The sequence below is a fragment of the Protopterus annectens genome, chromosome 2.part1 (assembly GCF_019279795.1).
Source record: "Protopterus annectens isolate FY-2018-M chromosome 2.part1, PAN1.0, whole genome shotgun sequence".
Lineage (NCBI taxonomy): Eukaryota > Metazoa > Chordata > Ceratodontiformes > Protopteridae > Protopterus > Protopterus annectens.
The window spans coordinates 777,877,131-777,898,731 of NC_056729.1; the positions used below are offsets into that span (position 1 = coordinate 777,877,131).

Below are 21,601 nucleotides of genomic sequence, written 5' to 3' on the forward strand. Positions count from 1 at the left end.
TGGCTCTAAACCAAACTGTTCACTTGCCAACTTTTTATCCAAAACCACAAAGTAAAGGGGAGAGACTACTGCATTCTTTGGACATTCAGAGGCAGTTACGCTTCTACTTGGACAAAACCAAAGCTTTCAGAAAATCTGAGCAATTATTGGTAGCAAATGCTGCAGGAGCACAGGGAAAAGCCATTTCAAAACAGACTATTTCAAAATGGATAGGACATTGTATATGTTTCTGCTATACACACCATGGGAAACCTGTATTTAGCAGCATTAGATCTCACTCCACCAGGGCAACAGCCACTTCAACTGCCTACCTCAGAGGAGTACCTACCAAGGATATTTTGGAAGCAGCAACATGGAGTTCTGTGCATACCTTCACCAAGCATTACCATCTGCATTTATACTCTAAATTCAGAGCTGGCTTCGCCACTGCTGTGCTGCAGGGCCTTATAGCCACCCCTAATGCCTTATAGAACCAGCCACCCTACCTCAGCTTTGGGATTCTACCCAAGTGTAATGACTGCAGCAGTGTAACACGATGAACATAGTACAGTTTTGTACCTACCATAAATGTAGATGTTCGAGTGTATACACTGCTGCAGTCCAGGTTACCCTCCCTCCTTCCCCTCTTACTTGCTGGTTATGTACCTATGTCTTCTATCCTTTACTACCTATGGGGAGTATTTGGTGGTAACTGAAAGTTGTTGGTTGCTTTTTCATATGTATGTTTTATTAGCAATTTGAATTGCCTACCTATTTGGGGGCACCTGACATCTGGGGCAAGAAAGAAAATGGCGTCGGCTGCATCTTGTATACCCCTGTCACACTGACGTTAGGGAGGAGGCGACAGCAACCGATGCCAGACCAAGACTTTGGAACTCAGGCCGACTGGGGAACCGCCTGACTGCAGGATAACCCATGTGTAATGACTGCAGCAGTGTATACACTCGAACATCTACATTTATGGTAGGTACAAAACTGTACTTTCCTAAGAAAACAGGGAACTGGAGACCAATTCTGGATCTCAACATTCTAAACAAATCACTAAAAAAGACCAAGTTCCAGATGGTGATATTGCTGTTGATACTCCTATTCCTGGGAAAAGACAATTGGATGCACTCTGTAGAGCTCCAGGATGTGTATAACCGTATAAAAATTGTCAGGCAAACCAGGAGATACCTGTGCTTTCGGCTGGGACCCAGTTACTATCAGTTTCGAGCTCTGCCCTTTGGCCTCACTACAGCCCCCCCCAGAGTGTTCCCCAAATGCATGGCAGTAGTAGCGGCTCAGTTGAGACGTCTAGGATTCTGGGTGTTTTCATACTTGGAAGACTGGCTCTTAACCGCCACGACCAGGCATCTGCTAATCAAAGCCAGGAATACAACCTTGCAACTCTGATTCCGCCTAGGGATTACCATAGACTATGAAGAATCTGCCTTAGTGCCTTCTCAGCATGTGGTATTCACAGGGGCAGAGTTAGTCAACACAAATGATGGCGAGACTTCCACCAGAAAGGATCCAATCTCTAAGGTACCAGGTAAGATATATTTTAAGGAGAAGGAAAGCTCAAACAAAGATAGCTCTGAAGTAGGTATCTTTATTTGTCAGCAACCTTTGGGACACTGATCCGATCTCGGATCCGAGCCGGCAACTTTTACCACAGCATAGATCCGAGCTCCTAGCTCCTCCCTTTACCCATAATCCCCTGCCAACCCTAACTGACCTCAGATCTAGTTTGCCGCACTTCAAGCCTACAAGCTGGATTTCGAGCTCCTGGCAGTTTAGATTATTTGTGAGAGAAAAACTTAAAATTTTTTGTACCTTCTCTTGTGTGATTGTGTAAGATTGTTTAGGTTCCCTCTTAGATATCTTTTTTTGTAAAATTTTTCCTCCCTACCCTCGCTGGTTCGTAGTGTGTGTTTGTGGTGTGTTTAGGGGCCTAGTGAGTGTGTTTTTCCGTTCAACATGTCGGAGGCCCCTAAAGCCATCTTTTCAAAATGCACCGAGTGTGGCCATAAGCTTTCACCGGCGGATTGCCACACCCGGTGCATTAGGTGCCTTGGGGTTGAACACCTCTCTTCGGGATGCACGATTTGTGCAGCATTCAACCCCAGGGCACTTAAGGACCGGAGGTCGAAGCTGATTCTGGCGGGCCTTTTGCCCCCGGACTCGGCTCCAGCCTCTGGTTCTTCGGTGGCCACTACCTAGCCCTCGGTGGTAGCCACCCCTGCCTCCCTCTGGTCGGGACTCAACCTCCCGTTTTGGCTCCGGAGGAGGGAGGCCAGAAAATGAAGGAGAAGCACCATAAGCGCGGCAGAGGACTCTTCCTCGCCCCGCCTGCCAAGCGGCTTCTCCATCCAGGGTTTCTGGATCGCCTCCTCCTCTGCTCCGGTCCCCTTGTTTTTCACCGGGACCTGGGGAGGAGGCAACCCGGTCCCCGTCGTGGTCATCGAGGAGTCACTCTAGGTCTGCCTCGGTGGCCTCGTCGAGGTCCACATTTAGTATGTCAGATGCAGACATGGACCGGATGATGAGCAGGTTCATCCAGGCCCAGCTGCAGATGGGAGTGCTCTTGCCCTCCCCCCCCCTCCGGGGGGGAGCTCGACCCCATTTTTTGCCCCAATTGCTCCTTCTCCGTCCCGCTCCTCAGGTTCGGAGCCGAGCCGCATCGGATCCGGGGGTGTGTCGGAGCCGACAGTACTAGTTACTTCAGCTCCAACTGGTCCCTCGAGTTTGTCGGATCCAACCACTCGGAGCCGTGGGTGGAGCTTTGGATCCGAGGGACTTTGTGTGACTTCAGCCCCGTCCCGGTCGGAGCACACGGGTCCGTCGGATCGGAGGGTCTCAGCCCCGGATCCGGTCCCCGCTTCGGATCCGAGTGGGAGCCGACTCTCTGAGCCTATTGAGAGTAGCTCCCCCTCGGCTTTCGCGGTGGTGGAGAGGGCACTGTTGAGTGCATCCGGACCCCCGGTTCTGGCTTCGGCTCCTCCCTGCACTCCCTCTCAGCTGGTCTGGGCACCCATCACCCGGCCTTCGGGACAGCCTGCTTCAGCGTCTCAGGGTGTTCCTGCGGAACGTGATATTTCTGGTGAGTCCTCCTCTGACAGCCCCCCCGAAGAGTCCCTCACAAAGCCAAGTGTAAGAGGAGGCACATAGACTCCCCTGAGTCTCTTACCGAAGATACGGACTTAGATGAAGGGGAAGGCTCCCCAAGGTCACCCCCCAAGAATGTCTCCTTTGGAGACATCATGGAGATGCTCAGGATTAGGGGGGGGTGGTCTGCCCCCAAGGCTTCCTCCGATGAGTCCGTATTCCTAGAGGCGTTCGAAGCAGGGCCATCTACCTCTTGGGTGTCCCCTCCCCCCAACCCCCTGGTGGACCTTATTTCCACCAGGTCTTGGAAGGAGCCGGACACTGTAGAGCCAGTCCCCAAGCACCTGGATAGGATCCTGAGTCCCCCTGCTGAAAGAACCCACTGGAGCAGAGGTCCCCCCGTGGATGCCATGTTGGTGGCGGCGGCCACCAAGAGAGAGCTGGCTCAGGAGAGCTCTGTGGTCCACCCTCTGAGTAAGGACTCTCGAGCGATGGACCGCCTGGGAAAGCGGGTCTTTAGTTCAGCAACCTTCTCCATGAGAGCGCTGAACTATATGGCACACGTCATCCGGATGCAGCGGGATCTAATAAAAGAATACGCTGCATCCCCCCCAGAGTCCATGTCGGAAGGAGACAAGCAACTGTACTCCTCCCGAATGTCTACTCTACATTCAGTTTCTAACACCTCTATGCTGCTCTTGTCACATGCCACTGAAGGAGCCGCTAGAGCCGGCGGAGCCGGCCTGGTAATCCGGCGTCAGGCCTGGCTCCGACACTGTGACTTCTCGGAACCCTTTAAGGCATCATTTGCGAATGCCCCCTTTGATGGTTCTGCACTTTTTGGCAAAACCGTTCGCGACACTTCAGTCCAGAGCGAGAAAGACGGGAAGACGTTGTCTGCCGTCAGAGTCCGCTTCTCTGCTCCCCAGAGGTCCTTTTCTAAGAACCAAAAGGGTCAGAAGAAGATGTGGTTCCGAAAATCGCATCAGTCCCAGTCTGCTCCAGACAACCAGTCCTCTCGTGGCAGAGGAGGACAGGGAAGACGCCACCCAAGGGGCAGAGGGGGTCCCAGAAACTTTGGGTCCAGAGAACCATTCTCTGAGAGGCCCACGCAGAACCCCTGAGGGGTTGCCTGGCTGCTCCACTCTGGAGGCAGTCGGGGGGCGTCTTTCGAAGCACCTAGCAATGTGGGAGTCCATAACAACAGATTGCTGGGTGCTTCGCATCATATCCAGAGGTTACCAAATTCCCTTTATTGTAATCCCCAAAACCAAAAGCCTCCCCAACATACCACCCAATCAAAGGGAGGCAGCTGCTACAGAAATTCAGCAGCTTTTGCAAAAAAGAGCCATCCAACCCGTCCCCCCAGATCAGTTCAGATCGGGGTTTTACTCCAGGTTCTTTCTGGTGCCAAAAAAGGCTGGGGAATTGAGACCCATTCTCGATCTCTCTCTCCTGAACCTGGCAGTACCCAAAGAAAAGTTCCGAATGGTCACCTTACAATCTATTCTCCCCCTATTACGGGAGAACGATTGGATGTGCTCGATAGACCTCAAGGATGCGTACTACCACATCCTAGTGGACAGACGCTCCAGGAGGTTCCTCCGCTTCCGGCTGGGAGCCAGTCACTTTCAGTTCAGGGCCCTTCCCTTCGGTCTCACCTCAGCCCCCAGGGTGTTCACCAAAGTCTTGGCAGTCATAGCGGCCCACCTGAGGCTTCAGGGAATTCAGGTCTTTCCGTACCTGGACGACTGGCTCCTCATCACCCCAACAAGGCATCTGCTCTGTTCAGGCAGGGATTATTTCCTTGACCTTGCTACACATCTAGGGTTAACTATCAACATGACCAAATCCTCTCTAGTCCCCTCACAGGTAATAGATTTCATAGGGGCGAGATTGGATTCCAGGATAATGCTTGCCTTCCTGACTCCCGATCGGCTTCAGAACCTGAGGTTGCATGTCAAGGCCATTCTCATACTTCCTGCTCCACCTGCAGAATTGATCCTGAGAGCTCTAGGGTCCATGGCGGCAGCTATTCCTCTACTACCCCTAGCCCACCTAAATATGAGGGACCTGCAGTGGACCCTCCAAGTACAATGGTCCCTGTCTCGCAACCCCCTGTCCCATCCTATTCCCCTAAGCAGGGCTTGCAGAGGGTCACTCATGTGGTGGCTCTGGTCCCCGAGTCTCCACACGGGATGACCATTTTCGATGCCTTCCCCTGTCGCCACAGTGACCACGGACGCCTCTCGCCTGGGGTGGGGGGGGCACTATTCAGGCAGAACAGTCCAAGGCACGTGGAACGATACAGAGACCTCTTTGCATATCAATGTCCTAGAGATGAGGGCGGTGCTTTTGACATTGCAGGCACTTCACAGCCTTCTACCGATTGGGACATTTGCAGTACAACCAGACAACATGTCAGTTGTCTGGTACATCAACAAACAGGGGGGAACCAGGTCTTATCCCCTTTGTCGCGAGGCCATGAGAGTGTGGGAATGGGCGATTTCCACCAACCGCTTTCTTATTGCAACGCACATTCCGGGACAGTCCAACATCCTAGCAGACAGGCTCAGTCATTCGATTCTGACTCCGTACGAATGGTCTCTCAATCCTCTAGTAGCGAAACAAATATTTGGCCTATGGGGGCAACCCTGTTGCAGTCTTTTTGCCTCTCCTTCAAATACCAAATGCAACAGTTACTTCGCTCTAATCTCCCCTCAGGGGGAGTCCCCGAGAGACTCACTAGTACATGCTTGGCCTCCTGGTCTCCTTTGCCCATGATGCTGAAACTCCTACAGAAAGCCAGTCGGCTGGGGAGCAAAATGATCCTCATTGCCCCATTCTGGCCTCGTCAAACATGGTTCCCGTACCTGTGGTCTCACCTAATTCATCCACCATGGATTCTGGATCCACTCCCGGATCTCATTACCCACCCTCTGGGTCTCCCGGCCCCCAACCTGGTCAACCTCAAGCTGACTGCTTGGTTGCTCCAGTTCCACTCCTGATTAGGACTCCCGGAATCTCCTCACCAGTCAAAGCCATCCTAGTAGCAGCACATAAACCTTCCACCAGAAGAGTCTACCGAAGCAAGTGGAAACGTTTCTCCATCCGGGCGGAGCACCATCACTTGGATCCTTTCACAGTGCCTCTCACATCGGTTTTGGATTTCTTAACTACCCTTTTTAATCAAGGGGCTAGCTGCTCTACAGTCAAGGTACAACTGGCAGCGATTTTGCATTATCATGTAGGGCATGAATCGGGCCCTCTAGTGACTTCCAAGCTTTGTAAAGCTTTCCTCAAGGGTACCTTCCTTCTCAGACCTCCGGTTAGGGAGGTAGTACCCCCATGGGATTTGTCTTTGGTTCTCCAAGCCTTGACTAGCCCCCCTTTCGAGCCGGTGGCCACGGTTGATCTTAAATATCTCTCTTGGAAGACGGCCTTCTTAGTGGCCATTACTTCAGCTAAAAGGGTCTCTGAACTTCAGGCTCTATGTGTTAAACCGCCATATTTATCCTTCCATCCAGATAGAGTTTACCTCAGGATCAATCCGTCCTTTCTGCCTAAGGTGTCTTTGGAAGCTAATATTAATCAATCTATTAATCTTCCCGTGTTCTTTTCCCCATTAGCAGAACAAAGGAGAATGTAAACTGCATTCCTTGGATGTGCACAGACAATTACATTTTTATACTCATCGAACTGCTGGTCATAGGCAATCTGACCAGTTGTTTGTCTCCTTTGCCAAAACAAGTTTAGGCAAGTCAATTTCTAAAGTTACACTATCACGGTGGATAGCTAGTTGTATCCTCTTAGCGTATCAGAGTTCGGGAAGGCCTGCACCTCAGGGAGTCCGAGCTCATTCTACTAGGGCCGTTGCTACTTCGGCGGCTTTTAAATCTAGGGTCCCCTTAGATGATATTTGTTCCGCAGCCACTTGGGCCTCATCTCATACCTTTATCAGCCATTGCAAACTGGATGTTGTCTCCAGAGGTAGGGCGTCCCTTGGTTCTGCAGTGCTCCGGAATGTTCTTTCATAAAGGCCACCCAGGATTCAGGTAGCTGGGGACTCTGTCCCAAAGGTTGCTGACAAATGAAGTTCCTACTTCAGATTAAGAAGTTATGTACTCACCATAATGTTCCATCTGAGTAGGTATCTTCATTTGTCTGCAACCATCCCCCCCTCCTTCCCCCTGACCTATAGGATCCATCTTGGATAAGCCCCTTCCGGGGCACAATAACATTGCTTATATCGGGCAAACTTGATCTGAGGTCAGTTAGGGTTTAGCAGGGGATTATGGTTAAAGGGAGGAGCTAGGAGCTCGGATCTATGCTGTGGTAAAAGTTGCCGGCTCGGATCCAAGATCGGATCCGTGTCCCAAAGGTTGCAGACAAATGAGGATACCTACTCAGATGGAACGTTATGGTGAGTACATAACTTCTTATTCTCAAAGCTCTAGGGGTCATGACGGCAACAATAGCTTTGGTTCCCCAAGCCATGTCTACATATGAGGATTCTTCTGTGGTTGCTATCCACTCAGTGGTTAATGCAAGAACTGCAGATGTCTCACAAAATAATCATAACAGAAACTTGCAATAAGGATCTACACTCCAGTCAAGTGACTCTAGGTCGACCGTTTGTTCCTCCCCACCCACTGACCATGGACGCCTCTCAGGGTGAAGGGGGTATTATCTGGGAAAGACAGTCCAAGGCACCTGACAGGATCACGAGGCTCACTTGCACATCAATGTTCTAGAGATGAGAGCTGTGCTTTTAGCACTGCAGTCACACCAGGACACACTTCCCCTGGGAAACATTGCAATCCAGACAGACAACATGTCAGTTGTATGGTATATTGGTTTATAGGTGTGTATTAGGCTAATGGCCCTGGAGCCTTTACAAGCCTAGCCCTTAGGATTGCTCTGGCATTGTGCCACCTGACCTTAGTTCCCAGTGCCTCTGTGGAGTAAAGTCACTGGAGTGATCCCTGTGGTGAATTTTCTATTTCCCATCCACTCATCAAGATCTCTCTTGAAGGGGGCCAGTGAGGTGCTCTGCTTGACATGTATGGGAAGTCTATTACATAGCATGGGCAGTCTCTGGGTTATGAACCTGTCCCTCCAGCATGTTCTTTTGATTGTGGTAATAAGATTGAGATCTCTGGAGCGTGTGGTGCAGAGGGATTGGGATTTCTTTAGATGTAGCATTTCTAACAGAGCTTGGTCAGACATGGCTTTGTAAGTCAGAGATCACCTCTAAGTAGGCGATATGAGACAGAGAATAGTTGGAGTTTTTTTAATCTGTCCATATAGGACAAATATTTAAGGCCTGGAATCATCTTTGTGAGGTACTTTTGCGGCCTCTCCAGGTGTTTATTGAGGTACATGCCAAATGGGGCATTGTACTCAATGATTGGCCTAATGAGGGAAGAGTAGAGGGAGACATGACCTCATTCTTCCTGGATGCAAAACCCTTAATAATAATATGTGCCACACAGAGGGACTTTCTGACCACAGGTGGCAATGTGGTGGTCAGAAGAGAGGTTGCTGTCAACCTGTGTTCCCAGGTCTATAAACAAACAAGGAGGAACCAGATCTTACCTCCTTTGTCGAGAGGCCCTGAGAGTCTGGCAGTGGGCAACAACTCCCAACATTTCCTGATGGCAATGCACATCCTGGGGAACTCCAACATGATAGAAGACAGACTCAGCAGAGTGATTCTGATGCCTCACAAGTGGCCTCTGAAACGGGAAGTAGCAGAAAAAAGTTTTCCAAAAATGTAGCCAGCCTTGCTGTGACCCCTTTGCAACATCTATGAATGCCAAATGCAGCAGCTACTTTGCCCTCAACCCCCCTCCAGAGGAGTCACCAAGATATGCACTTATTCACGATTGGTCCCCTGGCCTCCTCTATGCCTTATCCCCATTTCCACTAATTTCCAAAGTCTTTCAGAACGCCACTTGCTTGGGAAGGGACTTGATACTCATTGCTTCATTCTGGCCTCATCAAATCTGGTTCCCCTTCCTGTGGTCTCATCTTTGGGAGGAGCCTTGGATTCTGGTCCCAGTTCCAGACCTTCTGACTCGTGCGTCAGGAACTCTCCACACATCCCTTCAGACCCTCAAGCTGACAGCATGACTACTCCAATTCCAATGATAACCAGGTTTCCAATACACTCCTCTCGAGTTACACACATTCTAATCTCTTTTCATAAGGCTTCAAGGAAGATTTACAAAAGCAAATGGAAAAGATTCTGCCTCTGGGCTACCAATAAGCATGTTGATCCTTTTTCTGCTCCTATTAGTTTCATTCTGGACTTTCCAGTAAAACTTTTCCGTGATGGTGTAGCTGCAGCTACTATTAGGGTTCACCTAGCAACGATCTCGAATTTTCATTTGGGAAACTCCGGCTCCAATATAATGTCTTATAATCTGTGCAAAGCCTTTATCAAGGGTACTATGTTATTAAGACTGCCTGTCAGAGACCCTCCAGCACCATGGGACCTAAATTTTGTTCTATCCCGCATAGTTTTTCCTCCCTTCGAACCGTCATCTTCTTGCTAATTAAAATTTTTGACTTGGAAAACCATACCTCTGCTAGAAGGGTGTCAGAGATGCAAGCATTGCCCATAACGCCCCCATATTTGCTTTTCCATAGAGAAAGTGTGTCTTTGCGAACAAAACCCCCTACTTTTTTCCTAAGGTGGTTTCAGAGACAAATTTAAACCAGTTTCGAATTACCAGTGTTCTTCCCAAATTATGAAAACAAAGCAGAGTACATGTTACATCAACTGGGTGTACATAGACAATTAACGTTTGTAACTACATAGAACTGCAGAACACCGAAAATCTGATCAGTTATTTGTTTTTTTCAGATTCAAAGAAAGGATCCCCTGTCTCTCAAGTTACACTTTCTAAATGACTACAAGACTGTATTAACTTATTTATAAGTCTCAAAATAAAGAACTTCTGAAAAAAGTTAAGGCTCATTCTACAAGAGCCATTGCAACTTCTTCAGCCTTTCTGGCTAAGCTGCCAATTGACACCATGTGTGCTGCAGCAACATGTGCTAAACATCATACTTTTATCACTTATTACAAAATTGATTTGACCTCCAGGATTAGCGCCTCTTTTGGATCCAAGGTTCTGAGGAATAATCTCCTGTGAGCCACTCAGGATTCAGTGTGCTAGGGATGCTGTCTCAACCTAGTAAGAATGAAGGCAAGATAGGACATCACATAAAGAAGGTATGTGCTCGCCATAATGTTCCATGTGTGTTGTCCATCTTCACCTTCATTCTTACATCCTACCCTCCTTCCCCCTTCCTTTCTTTTAGTCCTAAAAGACCGGGTCTATACAAATTTGATTACCAATGACCTCTGTCCTTCTTCACCAGCCTCTGAATCCTTCCTTGGAGTACACATCACTTTATAATTATTACAAACAAGATCTGGGGTTGGTTCTAATGCATGCTGGGATAGGTGGCAGAGGGCCTCGAGCTTGAAAATAAAGGCTGAGACTGATCCGAGGATTGGATCCGACCCCAGCCTAGTAAGAATAAAGGTGAAAATGGACATCATACATGGAATGTTACGGTGAGTACATAACGTTTTTTCTTTTTTTTTTGAACAGTCTCATATTCAGCCAGTCTTCATTTTGACCTCTGATTTTTGCAGTTTTATTAGCTCATCTGAATATCTGTTTAAAGCTTCATCCATTTTTCCAACCTTTTTTTTTTATTTAAGTTGATCTACTCCATCAGTGTTTTGTTTATTTTAATCAGCTCTGAGCACATTTGACTTTTTCTTCTATTTTACTGAAAGCCATGTCTTGCACCAAAGCTGGTTCTTGAAGTGGTTTTGATGAACAACTACAGGATTCTTCTGAGTCAGTGTTTTCTCTTCACCTTTTCTACTTAATTTTCTTTCTGTCTTAGTTTCTTCTTTGCAGACATCCAGGCAGTGTACTTACTTGCCAGTAACTGAATTTTCCTCAGTCTTATCTCTGGTTGCCTTTTCTTTTTACACCAGGAAAGCTTAAGTTAAGCTGCTGATTGTGTACAGCCATCTTGGAAAGTTGCTTCTTCAGTAATTCTAAAGTATTTTGTAAGGAATGTTTTAAATCTTCCAGTTCGTTACACATAAAACATGTTCTCAGATACTTCTTTCCATCACACTTCTGGCATTTGCAAGCAACTTAAGGAAAAAATATTTAAAGTCTACTTGAAGTATAAAAATATATATGTAAAAACTTCCAAGAAAAAATCCTAAACTTTCTGGACTTTGTTGCATACTTGGGAGTCATACATTTTCTTCTCATCTTACCTGCTTTGTTAAGTGAAATCAACACACTATCGCATCATAGGTAATGGACTTTAAACAAAGGTAAATGATGACTGGTAGAAGCTTGAGTCACAGATTTGGGAGCATGCTATTAGGAAACTTAGTCTGAAACCTGAACCTTGCCTGGCACAGACCCCCCTTCAGACCAAATACCTTTTGTTGACGTAATCGAGTATTAGTTTCTGATCTTCTGTTGCAATTGTTAGTTAACTCTGCACAATTTTACATGTGAACTCATGCATATTGTAGTAAGCTGTAATGATCCATTAATGAGTCTGAGGGTCTTGAGACCAAGGACTCAGAAATGAACATGACTGAATTCACATCTCCATGGAATGACTCTTTTTTTGTAGATATCCGTTGCTATGAGGAACAGCTTCTGTTGGTCTGGAGCCCCTGTCCTCTCTTCACAGATGCATGTTGTGGATAAGAAGACTGCGAAGCCTTGTTTTTTTTCTTGGTGACAAAGGCAGCCATTCATGATATAGTGGCAGCACCTCATCTCTGCCCCATTAGTCTCATTAAGAAGGAGAGTGCCCTATCTAAGCCACTGCTTGTGCAGGTGAAGCAACTTATTAAACATTCCACTGTGGACTCCTCTGTGATCTGTTTGGTCCAAGAGACCACAACATTTTGCCATCTTGCCACTGGACAAGGAGTCTTGGGCATTTGACAGGTGCAAGTTAGAGTGTATATTCTCAGCTGTTCACCTAATCTGTCCCATTTCCAACCCAAGTTAATGAGGAAGACCCCAGGCAAGCTCAGTGACCTTTCTAAAATTTAAGATCAAGAAGGAACTTCATTAGACTCTGACTTCTACAGTTGGGTACCATATGGTCCACTGTTTTTTGACTGTGCTGATGCTTTGGTTGGCTATGTGCTTGTGCAGGATGGCATGACTGAGGCTATCCTCCTTGAGGGAGGGTTTCACCAATACGATCCTAATTTTTCATTTCTTGAGGAGATGTTCTGTTCAAGTCAGCATGCCCAAGACCTGGGTCATCTGCCTCCTGAGGAAGAAATTGGTGCTTATCTCTGTTTAGAAAATTTGTATCCCCCTTCTTTTTCGTTGATTTCATCTTCTACACCTGCTCAGTCCCAAATGAGAAAGTTTCCCTTGCCACTGTGGAAGGTTTTTAAACATCACATGGGCATATGCTCCCTTAGGTTCCTGCTAAGTTAGCTAGGAGGATAATTCCACTGACTGCCATCACTAGAAGGTTAATCCCTTTCTGGGACTCTCAACGGTGAGTTTCCTTGTGTTTTCCCAGCATGGAAAACCAGATGGTTTTATACATCTTCTGTTATATGATAGAGCCAGCTAAATGTGGACTCGTAGGTTGCAGGCTTAGGCTTTGCTGCATTTTCTGCACTTGGTGGCTGCTGCAGACTTTATAGTGCCATTTGAACACCAGAGAATGTAACTATTGCCATGGGTATTATTGCTTCTGAGCCATTACATGCTTGTAGATTTTTTTCTAAACTCTTGTCATTGAAGTGCTGGTGTACATCATTGCCAGCTATGTTTTTGTTAGGCTTTCTTACATGCAGCTTAACATTTCACATGTACAGATGGCAAATGCTTCTCTAGCATGTCAAGGAGATTAACCTAGGCTCTCGTATTGTGCAAGGATTGTGATTTGTTATAGAAAGAAAGTTCCACATCAGCCAGTTGTAGCCAAGGGTGGTGTTTCTAGCCCTAAAGACTATGGAGAAGTTCTTGTTGCTGGGATCTCACTTTTGGTCAGACATATGCAGTCTGTTGTGTGCAGTCTGAACTGGCAAGGGAGTACAAGATCATCCCTCCCTTTGCAGGGGGAGGGCATTCTAATTTGACAGGGGTATGTAGAAGTGAGTGTCACTCTTGAAGTTCACTTTATTGGGAAAGTGAATAAGTTACACGTGTTGAGTTGTGCCTCCAGTCCTCTCCTGGAACTGTGTATCCAGAAAAAATTCCTGGTCAGGGCCTTTTCAAAGTGATAGAGTTTGTAAAATTATCTATTTATTACTCGAGTATTGTTTTACCCCCTGTTTGGCTTTTCAGGACGGGGAAATGTAACGGTGGAAGTATTCACTCCCCCATGGCTTGGGAAGATCCCTTACATATTCCCTTCAGTTCCACTGATTTCCAAATATCACTGCTGTTCCTGATTAAAGAAGGACATGATGTCAAGTGCAAGTTTGTGGATCTGCAAGAAACACTTCTGGTCCATGTCAAGAATGTCTCATATGTTTAGCTTGACAGCGGACTCTATTTTAGAGCCTGATTTCTGATGCAGACCATCTGATTCCCCCGGATGTGCTGTTCGTGTCACGGTGTTAATTGGGGATTCTATGAACCCTGCCACTAAAAAAACATTGTGATGCTAGAGGCAATGATTCTCGCATTATGGGAGGTAATATCATGTTCTACCCATGTGATCAGCCTGCTGTTGATCCTATCTTGGATACCTGCATGACCTGGCCTACAACTGTTAAATAGTATGGTAAGCTGCTAAGTCTGCTGTCTCTCTGTATCATGACTTTGTGGAGGACAAGATGTGTTCTACCATTTGCTTGTCAAGCAGCTTCTAAAGGAGTGCTATGTCATCTTCCTATTCCTTTGAAACCGCTCTCCTCCATTGGACTTCAGCTTCATAGCTGACAGTTTTACTCCACCAATGTTCGATCTTGCTGTTAGTTTTTTTTTAAGCAGTAAAGTTGTCCCTTTCATAAAGTACTCATCCTAATGGCTATTATCTTGGCTGGTAAGATCCCAAGAGTTTCAGTCCCTTGTGTGAGGAACCATATATTGTCTTTGATAAGCACAGAATGTCCCTTAGGACAAACCCATGTTTCCCACCAATGGTTCGTGTGTGTGTTTACTAATTGATACAGGTATGGGGACTGGTGGTCTGTTTACCCTTTTCAGCCATGGCCCGGGCTCAAAGGGCAAAGCAGCAGCAGTATGGCTGAATATACAGAATAAGTGGTGGTGTTTCTATATACAACATCAGACAGGTACATTACTGTCAACAACTAACATCTGCACAGTAGATTTCAACACAGCCCAAGTCAGTGTAAGTATCAAAGTTGAAATAAATACATGTTGGAATGGTTGCATCCTTAAGGTAGTAACCGTAAATTACAGTGTAGGGTTTCTTGGCTACACTATATTACAGTAGCAGAGTTTCTTGGATACAGCCCACTTTGTAGCTTGTCTAAGCTTGAGAGTTTAACCATAGTCATGGAAGCAGTTGCATGTGGATTCTCCTTTGAGAATGTTTGTTTTTTTAATTTTTGTTTTTGTGGAAGTAGGAGGAGGGATCCTTCACATTCAGGATATGCACTGGCAGTACAAGTGAAACCTGAATGAGGCGCATTATTTCATAAAGATCAGTTGTGATTTCCTTTGCACCAAAGGAGCTTGCATTTGCCAAATATATACTTTTCAAGTGGATTGCCAGCTGCATTGCCTTTTGCCATAATCCACTGGCAGTCATTGCCGTCATACATCACTCCATCCAAAGACAGTATCTGTCTTCATTGCTTGACTTAAGACTGTGTTTATTGCTGAATGTTCACTGTAGCCACTTGCTTTTTAGGATGTACTTTTAAATATTATCTCAGTCATGGGTGAGAAGAATTCAGCTACTTTTGAGAAGCTAACATTCCTGAACTCTAGTCTCTGTTATTACTAAAGTCTTAAAAGATTATTTCGACCTTGGTAGTTACTGCTTAGAATTCAGCCAATGTAGGACCCATTGAGAAGGCTCCTCTGTATTATGCATTTTTACTATAACAGCTGATCTTTGAAAAGATCTCTCTTGGTGGGACAGGAATACCTCCCATCTCTTTGTGGATGAGTGTCTCTTTCTCCATCTGCAACTGTTGGCATTCTTTGAAAGTGTAAGTCAGACAAGTATATGTTCTTATGTTTTTGGCAATGCAGTGTCAAGTCTGGAGTTTTCCTGATTTGCAGAAAGGTGCTTCCTGGTGTCAAAGGTTATGAAATATCTGGCTGTAGGGCTGTTTAGGTTTATATGAATGGGTTGTATTCAATCACTGCATTATTCGTATGGCTTCACAGACATCCCTGAACACAGGATTTTACAGAAAAAATTGTCAGATTCTGATAGATATTCCTAATCTGGGACCATGGAAGGGATAGTCTTCATTCTCTCTCAGGTCAAATGATACTGTAAGTGCATATTTTATTTTTATTTAAGATTTACTTATATTACCTGAGTCACTGTGTATTTTTTTACAGTCTTACAGAACTTAAATATTCAGTGAAACACATTTATTTTATGGGTTCATAGATAAGTACTAGGTTAACTGCCCTTGCGGGCCATTTTAAGCCTAGCCAGTTTCCGTTTTGTGCTCAAATTAATCTATCTTGTTTGGTTAGCAATTCATCTTACCCATCCCATGGTCGATAATTGTATTTTACCCTTAATAAGAATAACTGGAATCATACGACAGATATTTTGAGGGAAACCCTGCATGGGATAAAGCATTTAGGAGCTGCTTCTGTCCATTAGTAGAACAGGGGGCAGTCCTGTGGTAAATTTTGTTTTCTATGCATAGATCCAAGTTGTGCTTGAATATGGACAGGTATGAACTTTTTATGTGGCTGGGAAGTCTGTTCCAGAGCAGTATCCTCTGCATGATAAACCTGTCCTTCCAAACCATGCTGTTGATGTTGCAGAAGAGGTATTTGATACAACTGCAGTTAGTGATGCTTTGTTTTCAAAAAAAGTATATGATTTTTGTCAATGTTTTTCTGATTGTGCAGATGAATTATGCATTCAGGAGACCTCTCATCGAGAAGAAATTAATGTGATGAGAAATACAGTGTCTGCACTGGACAAAGAAAAGGATAGCCTTCAAGAGGCAGTTGATGAGAAGACTGAAAAAATTGCTTATTTGGAAGATAACCTTACTAACAAGGCATGTATTTCATCTTGCAGAAAATTAGAAATTTCTTTGAAGTAACGGTTTGGTTCTTTGAGTAGTGACTTCAGCAAACTTGGAAAATATCTGTCCAATTTAGTAAGGAGCAGTTTGTTGATTATTACTCTTTTTCCTTTTTTTTTCTTCGTTTCCCTTACCTCCATATGGCTTTTTGGATATATATCTTTTATTTCTTATCCACTTGAAGATGTACCTTTCAGTTCATTTGCATTTAGATGTTTCACATGCCATGATGTAGCTGCCATTACTTTGGTAGGTTAGATTCTATGGATTCTAGACAGGAATTTAGTAACAAGAGCTAAAATAGTTGCTCCCAAGTGCCTTACTAAGATGATGTTCTTTAGGTAACTGTTGTAGTAGCTATAACTATAAGGGACTTATTCTGGCAAGGATATCGGATGTCCCACCAGTCTATGAAGCCTTGCACACCATGTGTCTACTCTTGACAGGAGATTGCATGCTGGTATATGAGGGATGTACCAGCGCACCGAACATCAGAACTTTCTTGCAGTATGTATGATTGTGCAGACATTTCGTCAGCTTAATAACAGTGGTCTCTGTGGTCTGCTACGGTTTTAGGCAAATAAGTGTCACCATTGTAAAACTTTCCTTTTTTTCTGTGAAAAGCATGTGTAAATTCTTGTCTGTCGATAAGGGTAAATGTTCATGTGGTAGACTGATTTCCTATGAGGTTACGTATTCTTATATATTTTGGTCTTGATGAACACCACAAAGTAAAGTCCTGTCAGATTTGCCTTCCTTTTACTTCTCAAACCATGAGCATTAGGTTCAATTCTCTAAACATTTTTCCTGAAAATAAAAGTACCTTAGAGAGTTTGTGTGAGTGACCATGGCAACAGACTCATTTTCAGTGCATCTCAACCCTCAACAGAAAAGCAGACTTTCAAAAAAAGTTTCCAGAATCTGACTTTACTCTTTCCTTTGGTCTGGGTCTGACACCTCTGCTGAGGCACCTTTTGCAGCAGTTGAACCATCAGTCTGGCTTTCCTAGTCCCTCCTGTGTGACCCCACTGGAGGCTGGTATGATCCAAGAAGTAAGCACATCCTTTCAGACTGTATATCATGCTGAACTTGCTGGCAAGGAAGAACAATGGAGTTACTATTGCTGATGTTGAGGAAATATTCACCAGGTTATGGTGAGCAAGAATTTTGCTAGGTGACTTATGCCGGCCCAGGCTATGGATTCCACTCCTAAAACTATAAGGATCACCCCCCCCCAAAAAAAAAAAAAATAGAGAACTCTGAGAAAACAAAACATTTGTACACTCTTTCCCTTTCTATACAGAAGGCTTCCTGTAAGACTGGTGCAATTTTCCACAGGGCTTGTTTAAGCCAACCCTGTATCTCAAGCTTTCTTTCCCAGCTTTTACCCCCTGTTTAAACGAAGAAGAACCCCCACAGTTAGAAGAATAAGCTCTTTCTGTGAATCTGGATACCCTCTCTTCAGACTCCCCAAATGAAGAAATATCTTGTACTGATACATCTTCAAAAATGAAAGTATACTTCAAGTGGAAAGGTAAGGAGGCATCTAAATCCAAGAAAATATGCTAGTTACTGAGCATAGATTCTCCAAAACAAGTGGCCATGTGTCATATGTTAGGAACTTTAGGGGATACCTTTGCTTCATCTTCTATCTCCCCAGATTCCCAGCCCCCTGCCCCCCAAGAAACCCAACTGTCTCACAAATCCCTCTATAAAGATCCTGTAGCAGGCGCTGACATTATTTCTTTGGATGGCTATAAAAGTTCAAAGGCCTTTTCTGCTACTTAACTTGTCCCAAGTGACAAAGATTGATAGTGCATTTGACAGATTTAGAAAAAAAGGTCATTTTTATGCACAAGTACATAAATATCAAGCAACTGCCAAGTTCAGATGTCTAAATATCTATTTTAACAACTTTATAAAATTGCCATGTAAGACTTAGGCAAACATACATTAACGCAAAAGAAAAAAACATATTAAACATATATTAATATAAAAGAAAAAACATATTAACATGTTTCCAGTTATATATGTTATAAGTTTTTTTATAACAATCATCCATCCAACATTACATAAACTGCTCAATTCCTGCCTTCCTTTAAACCTCTCTTCTCTTCCTAAACATTATTCTGCATGTACTGTTCCCTGAATTTCCATTTACTTCTCTGTAATTTGCTGGTTCCCTTTTCTAAAGATCCAACTTACAGTTTTTATATCAGCTACAATATTCATTACTTAAACACATTTGCTTTAGGCTTTAATTTCCATTTTCTAGTAATTGTTTTTTTTCGCAGCCACCAGAATTAAACTTAACAAGGTTGTCGTATGTTTAGGCAGTTCAGATGCTCTGTCCCCAAGCTCAAACAAATAATTTCCTTAATTACACCCACTTGTTCACCCAATATTTATGACAGAGTACTCTGTAGGGAATTTTTTAAATCGGCCCTCATTACACTCACAAAATATGTCTTCCGATTTACCTTTTTCTTCCCCATCACACCTCCCACATTTGCCATCTACCTGAGGAAAAATTATTTGAACTTTGCAGGGCTATGTAACTTCCTATGCAAACATTTCCAAGCAAAAATTCTAAACCTTCTGAACTTTATTGCATACTTGGAAGCCATATATATGTTGCACACTTAAAAGCAACAGTATCTCCATTTTTCCTTGTTAAATTGCTTATCCAGTCTCTCTTCCAATCTTTTCAAAGATTGATTCTTATACTTATCATGCAGTACCTTATATGCCCTACTAATTATCCCTTTTTAAATGCAGCTTCTGTTCTAGATTCAACTAAAAACTCTACAGAAGCATGTTTTTTCACTTAGGATTCCCCTGTCCCTTTTTGTTTGCCTATGCTCTGAATTTAATCCCCGGTAGGGAAGGCAGTCTCTACCTGCAGTCCAAATGTCTTTTTGGCCTCATCACTTCTATTACCTTTTCCTCTCCAGTTATTTGCTCCCAATACATTGGTTCCTTTGACAGTTTTTACCAGTAAATTCCAGTCACCTCTTATCTATTCTCTGTACCACTGCTTCAGTCAACTTCATCAACAAAATCTTCTTTCTTCTTTCTCATTTTGGCTTAGTTCTTAGAATATTGTCTGCTACTTTATGGATACAGTATTCTGTATGAATTGTATTATTCTCCTTAAGAATCTTCATCCAAAATCCCACTCTTGTCATTTTTTTAATTCCCACCCCACCACCTTATCACCATTCTTTTCCACTGTGAATTATATAACCTTTTGATTGTGTTATGTATGTGAGCCTTAACTGTGTAGCTCTGAAATATTCCTTCAAATAAAACAAATCCTAAACCACCTTGTTCCATTGGAAGGATCAACTTATCCTACTTAACTGCTGCCCTCTTCCCCTCCCAAATAAACTTCAATTCTTAATTATTTATTATCCACAGCTTCCCCTCTGAATGATAATATCCTGATCTATATATAAAAGTAAAGGGATTAAAGAATTTTCACTGCTTGTGTCTTACTGCCCACATCCATAAATGAGAGCTTCCATTTTCTCAGTTTTTATGGTATCTTTTCATAGGAGGTTACTAGGCTATTGACCCTGAGGCCCTTACAAGCCTAGCCAAGAGTTTATCCCCCAAAAGAAACCTCAGTCAGCATCTGTCGCCCCTGTCAATAAGGGATACAGGTAGAACCCCCTAGGACAGATTTGTTCTTTCCCATCTACTCATCAAGGTTGTGCTTGAAGAGGATCAATGAGGTGCTCTGTTTGACATGTATGGGAAGCCTATTTCAGAGACAGGGCATCCTCTGGGAGACAAACCTGTCCCTCCAGCAGGTTTTGTTGATGTTGCATATTAGATTCAGGCCTTTCGAGCAGATAATGTGTGAGGAGTTAGACTTATGGATATGGAGCATCTCTAGTAGGGCAAGGTCCGAGATTGCCTTGTAGGCGAGACACAGATCACCTCTGAGCAATCTGTATGATACCGAATAGTGATTTGAGCCTGTCCACATAGGACAAGTGTTGGAGGCCATGGATTCTCTTTGTGAGGGATTTCAGTAGCCTTTCCAGTTGGTGCAGATGTCTGGAGAGGTACATACCAAACAGGGCATTATACTCAATTATTGGTCTATTGAGGGAGGAGTATAGAGAGGTAATAACCTTCTTTTTTCTGGATGCAATCCCTTTACTTGAGACGAACCAAGTAAAAGGCTTTTCTGACCGGTGTCGCTACTTGATGGTCGAAGTGAGGTTATTATCAACCTGGGTGCTCAGGTCTCTCACCACAGGTTGTGTGCTTAGGGGGTTGTCATTGATGTGGTAATCATTAGGGGCCATGTTTTTGCTGAATGGTATGATAACTTTTTCTTGCATTTAGCTTGAGGCCATGACTTTGGCACCAGTCATTATTTGCTGTGAGACCCTCTTGCAGTATGTTAACATCATTTGGAGAGTCAGTGACAGCAACCAACTTAGTCGTCTGCCAACTTGATCAGCTACAGGCCTTTTGCCTTTGCCTGGACCTCTAAGAAGTAGATGCCAAACAGTAGGGATCCCAGGACAGATCCCTGGGGAACACCACTAGTGACAGGTGTGCTATCAGAGGTGGAGGTGCCTATTTTGACTTTGAGGGTCCTGTCCATTTAGCCACCCCCTAATGAGATAGGGATTTACGCCAAGTTGCATTAGCTTTTTGATGATGCCCGAGTGGGGGATTGTGTCAAAGGCCTTGGCCAAGTCAAGGTAAGCTGTATGCACTGACTTCTCCTCATCCTGGGCTTTAGTGACAATCTCAAAGAAGTCAACTGGGTTCAACAGGCAAGATCTGCTCTTGACGAATCCAAACTGGGTGGGGTCAAATGCATGGTGATTGCCCATGAACTTGTTTAAGATCCATAATTATACACAACATGGCTGCACAGATCAGACTTGTCAAGCTAATTGGGGGATAGTTTCCTGGGTCAGTAATGGCACCACCTTTGTGCAAGGGGCTGACGATGACAGTTCTCTACTCTGCTGGAATGAAGCCTGTACTTAGGCTGTGGTTGAATAAGGTGCTCAATGGCGAAGCCAGTTCTTGCTGGAGATGGTGCAGAATAGAGCCTGGGTTACTATCAGGTCCCATGAAAGCTGTGTTCTTTGCCTTGGATATGGCCTTTACCATTTTGATCTATGGAGATGTGAGATGCGGGACAAGTATCGGGGATGTCGAAAGAGCCTTTGGGGGGCAGGG

The 21,601-nt window shown here is 44.6% G+C and overlaps 1 protein-coding gene across 1 annotated transcript in view; it reads left to right on the plus strand.

Moving 5' to 3' along the window:
* Positions 1-21,601, plus strand: part of CEP135 (centrosomal protein 135) — a 2,183,066-nt gene that overhangs the window by 1,189,487 nt on the left and 971,978 nt on the right. The window contains 1 exon segment of the mRNA XM_044062480.1: positions 16,206-16,360. Coding sequence (XP_043918415.1) covers positions 16,206-16,360 — 155 coding nt within the window.